The sequence below is a fragment of the Diospyros lotus genome, chromosome 4 (genome assembly GCF_014633365.1).
Source record: "Diospyros lotus cultivar Yz01 chromosome 4, ASM1463336v1, whole genome shotgun sequence".
Taxonomy (NCBI): domain Eukaryota; kingdom Viridiplantae; phylum Streptophyta; class Magnoliopsida; order Ericales; family Ebenaceae; genus Diospyros; species Diospyros lotus.
Genome location: NC_068341.1, coordinates 573,916 through 583,828, shown reverse-complemented (window position 1 = coordinate 583,828; position 9,913 = coordinate 573,916). Strand labels below are relative to the sequence as shown.

Sequence of the window (9,913 nt, the reverse complement as noted above, 5' to 3'; positions counted from 1 at the left end):
CTTTGAAGTCGCCGATGTATTGGGCGTCGCAGCATTGGATTCCTTTCGCCTAAACAGTTAGGGTGTTATGGTTAATTTTTAAAACTTGAAGGGCTAATTTGATAAGTTTTAAATTTGTTCTTGTTTTTTAAATATTAGGAAAATGTAAGGACGGCAATGATATACAAAAAGAAAAAAAAAAGGTTAAAAACTAACGCCCGTAACTTTTCAGTTTTCACGGGGGCCCTGTCAAATGAATAAATTTGATTTGATGCTTCATTCTAAAGCATGCGCGTGACGCAACACTCCTCGTCGCGAGTGGCCTTGAATTTTATTTGAAGTTCACTTTCCACGTGGCCGCTGTTTCAATCTCCAAATATTATATTTAATGAATTCTTACATATTGTTATATTATTATTATTAATAAAGTAACTGTGGATTTCAAATGAGGTTCGACCCTTGTTAGCAATTGGTCGTACGAACACGTTGTAGGATGATGAAATTATGAGTATTATTTCACTTGATATATTTTAAATATTTATTATATAAAAAATATTTAAGATATAATTAATTCTTGTTTAATATAAATAAATTTGGTAATAAAAATTTGATATATTATATATAAATAATGTGTTAAATATATATTTTTTAATTTGTATATAATATATTTTGTAAATATAAATTTATAAATATATTATTTTATAATTAAATAATATATATATAATTAATCTTTTTTCAAAAACAACCATCACCTTCTACAATAAACAATCTTCATCTTTTTCCCCCCTCCTCTCTCTCTCTCTCTCATTCTTTTATCGCTCTTGCCTTTACTCTTCTTTTATAGTCTAACAACTTTTCCTCTCTTTCATCTTTCTTTTCTTCCATTGTCGCGTCCGTCTGTTACTCTTCTTCTCTAGTCCAACAATTGTTTCTCATTACACTGTCGATCGCAACTGCATCCTCCATTTCCACTGTCGTTATATTCCTCTCTCTCTTTCGTCGTTGCCTCAGCTACACCTCCACGAATAGTACTCATTTTATACTTTTTAGTGGAATAATTCATGTATTAATCTGAACATTTGAAAAATATGAGTATAATACTTTTGGTAAAAATACGAAAGAATTCATAATTTGCCTATTAATCTAAACATTTGAAAAATATGAGTATAATACTTTTGGTAAAAATACAAAATAATTCACGAATTATTCAGCTGATTGCTAACAAGGTGTTGGATTGATTATCGAGATTTGTCTTTAGTCGGGCATTTATAAAAGTAGTAGTTTTATCTCTTAAGAGAACTCTATAATGTAAGAAGAGAGTGGATTAATATAAAGTGAATTACTGTTATCATGATTATATTTTTAGAGGGATTTTTAAAATATTAGAAAGATTATTGGTTAATTAGATCCATTAGAGTAAATCGTGTCCATTCAAGTCTTTCATGCTCGCGATGGATTTGAATTGGGTTAAATCAAAAAGTTTCTCTAGAGATGGATATTGAGATCTAGCTAACACGACGTATTTCTTGGCTCAAACACGTGACAACCTTAAACATGCATTCAGTGGTACACATGGTGTTCAGAGGACTCATAAGGGTAACATGACAGTTTTTCTTTTAAATAATATTTGTTATCCATTGTATGAGATAGAAAAAGTAAGATATGAAAAACATTTCGGACTTTTTAGTTTTTCAACATGTTTGTTAAATTTATTTAACAATATTTGAAAAAACCCTCACATAACTCTTATTTGACTTTTTATAGATAAATTTATCTAATTTCCCCTATTAGATAAATTTATTTGACATTTTACATAAAAATCCAAATTACTCATATGCTCTTGTATGAAACCCTCATCCATTTCTTTTCACATGTTCATCTTATTTTTTCCCCTTATTTATTGATTTATTCATCTTTTTTCCTCACCCATTTCTTCCTTACGATTATTGTTCATCTTTTTCATCATGCTCGCCACCGTCCATTCGACCATTGATCTTTATCGTCTTTCATTTTCTTCTTCACCATCAAATCGTCTAGCCTTCATTCGATCTTTCTCATGACCACATATTCCTTCGATTTGGCCAGCAATAACATATTCATTCCTTAATATCTAATATCAAAAGAATAGATTTTCATATCAAAAGAATAGATTCATTCCTTCGATATTCCTTCAAATCTTCTTTTAAATCTAATATGAGTCAAAGATTTAATATCAAAGGAAGATATTTTCAAATCGGAGGAACAGGTTTTCATATTTTTCTTTAGATTCTCCCTTCAAATAATTTCACATTATTTTATTTAATTTTATATTTTGTTATCTAATATGAAAATATATTTTGACAATTTTTAATTATATAAGTGGACTTATTGTAATTTTATCAATAATTATTTTTACTTTCCTAGTCTTTTTAAAATCTATTTTTGAATATGGATTTAGAAAATAAAACACTATTTTTTTAATTTTTTGATAATTCACATTAATCATAAAATATTATTTTAATAATAAAATTATTATTGATGTTAACATACAGTTTTAAATGAATTTCGTAATAGAGATATTTTGGTAAAAAAATTCTTATTTTAGTGCTTATCATGTGCATTTAACAAACATATAGAAAGAAAAAATACAATTCTCAATGAATTCTAAAAAATTTAACAAATAGTTTGATAAAAATATTGAAATGCTTCATAATTTTATCTTGACCATTCTATATTTTAGTTCGAAAAACATTCTAACTTTATCTTGATACTTTCTTATTTTGCTCATTTTAACAAACGTTACTTTAATGAGATGTTATCTAATAAATTAAAATTTATTTTTTTTAAATTTTGCCTATAATAGTAAAAATTAAATTATAATTGAGAAACTTTTATTTGGATTTTTTATTTTTTTTCTTGCATATAGTAACACAGACCACTCCTGATATTTAGAACATATAATATATTTTATATGTAACTAACAGTTTTAAATTCAAATTTGATAGTAATATATTTTTGAGGTTTTTTTTTTTTTTTTTTCCATGTGTTGGCATATTAGCGACACTTAATCAAGGTTTGCATCAATAATGAACTCAATAGAGGTAAAAAAATATCTCATAAATAAGTAAAATCATAATCACTTTTAAAAAAGTCTAAATATATGTCTCCTATATAATCATTTAGAGTTCGAATTTGAAATATGATTTAATTTTTATAATTTTTAAATATTTATAAAATTTAGTATTACTTTAAAAAGTTAGTAGAATTGAAAACTATTAAAAGTTTTAATTTTTAAACTTTTAATTTCTATGTTCTAAATTTTTATTTTATAACTGAAATTTAAATTTTAAGAATATTATATATATATATTTTAAAAAATTATTTTCAAACTTATTTGGAACTGAGTTGGCTTTTACTATCTAGATTCAAAAACTAGATAGGCCAACCAAACTCCTATTATAGGTGGACTCATGGGATGGGCTAAGCCTTTGATTTGGTTAACAAAGTACATCTAAGGTCGATATTTTCATTGAAGTAATTTTATATTTGAATATTATTATCTCGTAATTATGCTTGAATTACATGTAATTTATATGAGTCGTTCTACAGAGCCCAATGGGCTTATCGAGCCACTTACAAAAAGGGAACAAAAAGATAATTTTGCCCCCGTCCACTGTTGCTCTCTCCCTGCTCACTCATCTCCCTTCCATGATTACCACATCGTCGCCTCATGCCCATTGCCTCGTTGCCCTTGCGTCGCCTAGTTGTCATCACCGCCTCGCCGACTGTCATTGTATCTTCAAGATGCACTGACGGTCAGCGCAACGAGACAAGGCGAGGCGGTGATGACAGCGAGACGGTGAAGGTGACAGTGGTGAGGCGGTGGCCATGGAAGGGAGACGAGCGAGTAGGGAGAGACAGTAACGGCCTATTTTGCAAATTTGTAAAATAGACGATGGCAAAATCGTTATTTTGTCTCATTTCGATAGGACAGTCGATGAGCCCGTCAAGCTCTCTAGACTTTTTCAATTTATATTAGGATGTTTGCTATGAAAAAGATGATTGCAATGATGATTGGCAAAATCATCCAATTTTTTGTTACTTGTTCTAATCAAAGAGTTGAGATAAAGTTTTTAATTATTTTTTTAGATATCAAAAAATAAGAAAGATATTTAAAAATCATTACAAATATGGTATTTTTCTGGTAACTAATAGAGTGTGTTAAAAAAAATTTAGAATTTTTTATCTTAAAGAATTATTTTAACAATATTTTTATAGGAGTAAGGTTTTTTTTTTATAGTCCATGTTATTAGAAAAGTTCAAAATGGGGATTAGTAGCAAATTTAGAACTTAGAAGCACCATTTACATAATATTTTGATTCTCGTGAGTCGCGACGAAAAGTAGCACGAGAAATTGGAAAATGGAAATGGTGCAATTTTTCAACATTCCCCCAACCCTACGGCTTTGGGCTCTCTCCCCCGCCCTCTTAATTATATTATTATTTATTTTTATCTTCTTCCAAAAAAGTACTACTACCCAATTCACTGCCCCAAACCCAACCCCCCTCTCTCTCTCTCTCTCTCACTCCACCAACTACAAACCGCTCCCCCCCCCCCCCCCCCACCTCACTCTCTCTCTCCAACCAACAACTAACCCCCTCCAGTGCAGGTCCCCCCATGAAAGTGTAGAGGAGAAAGCTGACATGGGAAAGTACATGAGGAAGGCCAAGACCGCCGCAGCAGAGGTGGCGGTCTTAGACGTCGCCGCCCCTGCCGCCCAGTCTTCTCTCGGCGTCCGCACCCGCGCCAGAACCCTTGCCTTGCAGCGCCTCCAGAAATCTGCCTCCGCCGCTGCTTCGGCGCCGCCTTCTCCCCCTGGGACTGGGTCCTACCTCCAGTTGCGGAGCCGCCGACTCGAGAAACCTCCAATTGCGGTCACCACCGATTCGAAGAGGCAGAGGCAACAAATCCACAAGGAGACGTGCGTGCAAAACCCTAGCCCCGGGAAGGGTTCCAGGTTGAAGGGTGCCTTTGTGAATTCCGCGTCTGTTAAGAAATCGGTCGAGGGGACTCGTTCCGAGGCTGAGAAAGTTAGCCCTCAAGAGGAAGAGAATCGGGAGAAGTGCAATGACGATGTTGAAGCTTCTTTTGGAGAGAATGTCTTGGAATTTGAAGGTAGAGAGAGGTGGGTTTTTTCGTTTCATATAGTTGTTTCTTTTGACTCAAAACCCCAACCCAGAAAAAGGGGCTGTTTCACTCTCTGGATGCCGAGGAAATGAAGTCACAGAAACAAAATAAAAAATTTCAGCCTATTTCTTTGTCCATTATTTGGCGTTAAAACATGGTTCTGTCTTTGGTTCATATTCTACTTTGAGGACTCCTTGGTCCTTGCCCCTTGCCCCTAATTTGGTTTGTTCCCTTCAGGAGAAAATAAACGAAAACAGCTGAAAGTTATTATTTTGCTAATTCTTTTGGGCGTAGTTTTCTTTTAATTTTTTGGTGCTTTAGTTTTGGTAATTTGGTCTTCTTTTAGCTGGCTCATGTCCTGCTGGTTGGTTGCTGAGAAAATGTAGAAGAATAAAATCAATCAAAAAATCTTAGATTTCCTCTTCCTGGAGTCCTCGTGAAGTTTTAGGTGCCTTTTGTTGGATTCTCATTTGCTTGTTCGTAGAGTTCATTCCTTTTCAGTTAATTTGAGCACCGGCTCTGCCAATATTTCGTTTATGGGTAAAACCAGAGGAAAGTACTGTTGTTTATAGCCATTTATATACGGCTTGTGACGTCAATAAACTTCTACTTCTTCTTGGCTTTTGGCGGCCCCCCCCCCCCCCCCCCCCCCAAACACACCATTTATTTGTTGAACCTGTGGGAAATATTTAGGAGCTTTATTCATTCCTTGTTTGGTTGCCGAGAGAGAGAGAGAGAGAGAGATATTATATGTGACTTTCTTCTGGATCATCTGGAGGCGGACGCTTTATTCCTAAGACAGCTACCTTGACGAAGTCGGATTTTCCATTTATTTGAACAGAAATACCATAAAGAACGTAAGGCTATTGCTATGTGCGTCGACTTTTTTCCGCCGTTGCTGAAGGTTTCCTGTCTTTAGGATTTTCCTCTGAGGTGGAACGGGAATAAGTTGAAAATATCGGTGATATTTAGCATTCATTCATGTTTGGGTTGTTCTGTAAACTAGTCTGAGCCATAAGATGAAGCAAGCTAGTCCCATAGGTTGGTGGTTTTTATTTTGATCTGCCTTTGTTTCTAGAAGGTTGGTGGTTTCTTTTTCTTTTTCCTTTTTTGGCATTTGTCTTATAAAGTATATATACTCTCACTTCCCCAGACAATTAACCATTCCAGGCTGAAGGAGTCATTTTTGTTTTAATATACAGTCACAGAACCTTTCTGTTACTCTTTCGATGGTGTGATACTGCTTTGTTATTATAGAGCGCTCCTGCTCTGTACTCTCTTATTTGGGGTTGCTTGTGCTGCGGAGATGTTGTCTCTAGTTGTGCTTAGTGTGAAATAAGTGAAAAATCACAAGATTCCAGCTCTTATGATCTTCATCTAATGAAGTCATAAATATTTTGCTATTTCACTATTTCTTTTTGCGTTTTACTTTTTCTTGAACCATAAAATGGTACATGATCAAAAACTCAAATTAGTAAATATTGGAGGACAAATGTCCACCTGCACCAACGCACATATAATAAGAAGGTCAAGTGCATATGTTTATGCTTATATCTCTGAAATTTGCATAACTCACTTTCTGGAGTTTCTGTGATCAAAACATTTTGGTGTTGAGTATTGTCATTTACTTCCACACGAGCATGATGAGTGCATTTGCTGTTTTGGCTCTTTGAGTGGCATTGTTATAAGTGATTTGGAGGTCCCTGGTCCTGATTTTTGCATGTTGGCTATCATAACTAATTGGAGCAGTTGATCAGAGATGAATCATGACATGACATTTTCTACTGCCAGGACTACCAAACTGAAGGTTTTTTAGTTTTTCGATTGTGCAAACCGCAATAGCTTTGAATCTCCTTGAATATGAATGCCAGTCACAGGAAGTTCAGAATTAGTTTTCATGGTGTGGGGAATGGTTGGGTTATTCATTGCATGTTTCCTGTGACAGGAGCACCAGAGAAAGTACACCTTGCAGCTTGATAAGAGATCCAGAGAGCATTAGAACCCCTGGTTCTACCACAAAGGCCACCAGCTCTACTGAAGCCCACAGGAGCGTGCAGAATTCCGTGCAAAGGCACATCCCAATGGCACGCGAAATGAATGAATTCTTCGCTAATGAAGAAGAAAAGCAACAAAGACAATTTTTGGAGAAGTACTCTTGCATAATCTCTTTAAGTGTTTGCTTCACAATTTTGTTTGTCTTCAATTTTATTCTTTTCATACATCCCCACTTATTTATGGCCTTCATGTGGGAATTTTTTTTGCAGGTACAACTTTGATCCTGTGAATGAAAAGCCCCTTCCTGGACGCTATGAATGGGTGAAGCTGGACCCATAGTTACTATTCCAGCAAGACTGATTTTCCTGCAAATTCAGGGTTGATCTTTAGCTTAGCATAGTTGAAAACATGTGCAGGAATCGTTTCAGTTTTCTCGGTGATGGTGGTACATTCCATTTTCCGTCACCTTTTTTACTTGTAAAGAAGAAGTAGGTCTGTCAAAGGATAGAGGTGTGCAGACTAGACTAATGATCTGTAACATTACAAAGCTTGTTAGTAAAACAAGCAATACAACTAGATCCTTTGTCTAACAGATCATCTGAGGGGGAAAGGGAAAGAGGAGGGGGTTTTAGGGTTAGGTTTCAGTGAATTAGGTCAGAGTTGGGTTTGGGTGGTACAGAAACGACGTAGATGGTGGTGGGTTCGTGTTGCATCTTGTATTTTCCTTTCCCTTGGCTGTCTATACTTGTAGTAGAAGTACTGATGGAATTCTAATGAATAAAAATGATCCGTTTCCCTTTCTCTAGACGCTTTTGTCTTAGGCATTGTCATCTTCTATATCATGTGCAGTTTAACTCTGGCATTGTCTATCTGATTGATTTGCACTTTCATTGTGTTGTTGGTTGACCCTACTACTACTACTACTACTACTGATATGGCTTTATTTATTTATTTTTGGCCTCTTGCGGAGAATGGTTGGATGATATCAGTGGTGGTGTTGGTGGGGCTGGTTCTTGAAATAATCTTTTTGTCCAACCCATTATCTTTTCAACTCTATTCTACTCTACTCTCTTTTTTAAATCTTTCTGCTTCTAACTTTTGAATGAGACAAAGAGCAAACTTGTCAGCCTGTAACATGCTTGCTAAGAGGAAAGGAATGGTTGAGCACGAAATGCACTCATTCAATGATTGAGATGGTACTGAAGAAGTCACTGGAAACGTGCTATACAGAAAATGTTTACAAAATGATGAGTTAATTCATAATGTTGGGCAGGTACTATATAATCTACAAAAAAGAATAAAAAAAAGTTGCCGATGGCATGGGGTTGAAAAAATAAAAGCTAGTTTTCCAAGCTAATGTTAGTGCGGAAGCATAATCATCATGGATATGTGCATTCATGATAATGCTGTATTTAAGTGAAGCAATTGGCTGCTTGTGGAATGGAATGGATTGGATGAAATTAGAGGAATCTTGTGGTTCCAATGACCTTTTTGAACGTTCAAACATGGGGACAAGAAGAGAGCACCCACGCACGGATGCGCCCAAATTTTGTCAAGCCCTCCCTCATTGATTGATTGTCCGCCCAGCCCCCCATTCACAACGGGCTCTCTTTCTCTTTCTCTTTCCAAAGAAAGAATATATATATTCTGTTCTGTTGCCCCCCACATTCTGTCTTTTCCACCGTCTTTCTTGCCTTGCTCTCTGTTAGGCCAAGTGCGCTGCAACTTCTTCAATCTCTCTCTCTCTCTCTCTCTCCAAATACAACTTCTTGGTTTTTGTACATGTTGTGTTATCCTTATTATTATCAACTTAATTTTAAAGCCATCTCCAACAAAACCATGTAAGTCAAACTGCAATTACATCTTTTCATACTCAAAAGTTCATGCTAGTGTAAAGATGAATGGTAGGATGGGCTTCTAGCCATTTGCGTGCAAGTGATGACTTAAGTTGAGGGAGGCCTATCCTATGGCAGACAGACAGAGAGGGCTGGTTCCTCTCTCTCTCTCTCTCTCTCTCTCTCTAAGCCTGAAGAGGGTTGCTTTCCTTTCTTGTTGTCCTAATAAGAGATCTAAACTCTCTTCTATTCTGTGTGTTTGATTGATGATGGCAACCAAGGACTACTCTCTCTGATCTGATATTTAAGTTGCTCTTTAATTCCTACAACTTGCAGAGGACATCCCATAATTAATGATGGTGATGGAAACAAGGGAAGCAACTCAAATTCAAAGCTACCATTGTCAACGACAAATTGGTCATTTGTGTGTGATTCAACTGCACATCCAATATTATAATAGGGTTATTTGTGGCACTATCAGCCGGGATTGGTAGGTGGGTGGATGTGGATGGGTATCCTATGCTTGTCTTAATCAGTGCAGTGAATGATTTGTGAGGATGAGCTTACACTTCTTGACGATGGGTTTCGTCTCACTTCTATCACTCACTGTGCTACTCAATTCAAGAGAGGAACATTCTGTCCATTTCTGACTTTGTATTCTAGTTTGTCAAAAGCCAGGCCCGGAACTCGGCCCAGAAAATAGAAAAAGACGTTCTCGAGAGCCTTGAGGCTTCAGCCCACTGGGCTGGGCTTCTAACAAGCATCCATCCATAAAAAAAAAACAATATGATTAGGCCTCACTCAATACAATCTAAAATGGAAAATCAGAGGCTTAATGCATTTTTTAATATTTGAACTAATTAAAAAAATGACTTTAAGGATATCAACTAAATTGTGTTCATTATTCATCCCTGAATAAAATAATTTTATACATTTTT

The 9,913-nt window shown here is 35.5% G+C and overlaps 1 protein-coding gene across 1 annotated transcript; it reads left to right on the top strand.

Annotated features, from left to right (window-relative positions):
* Positions 1-4,575: 4,575 nt before the first annotated feature.
* LOC127798714 (cyclin-dependent kinase inhibitor 5-like) lies at positions 4,576-7,945 on the top strand. Its single transcript, XM_052332267.1, has 3 exons — positions 4,576-5,143; positions 7,091-7,294; positions 7,410-7,945. The coding sequence occupies exons 1-3, from the start codon at positions 4,662-4,664 to the stop codon at positions 7,477-7,479; spliced, it is 756 nt and encodes a 251-aa protein (XP_052188227.1). The 5' UTR covers positions 4,576-4,661; the 3' UTR covers positions 7,480-7,945.
* The last annotated feature ends 1,968 nt before the right edge of the window (positions 7,946-9,913 follow it).

Excerpts from the sequence above, each read along its gene's own strand:
- LOC127798714 (XM_052332267.1), top strand. The coding sequence starts at position 4,662 with ATGGGAAAGTACATGAGGAAGGCCAAGACCGCCGCAGCAGAGGTGGCG. Across the intron at positions 5,144-7,090 it reads GAATTTGAAGGTAGAGAGAG|GAGCACCAGAGAAAGTACAC; the intron begins GTGGGTTTTTTC and ends TTCCTGTGACAG. Across the intron at positions 7,295-7,409 it reads CAAAGACAATTTTTGGAGAA|GTACAACTTTGATCCTGTGA; the intron begins GTACTCTTGCAT and ends TTTTTTTTGCAG.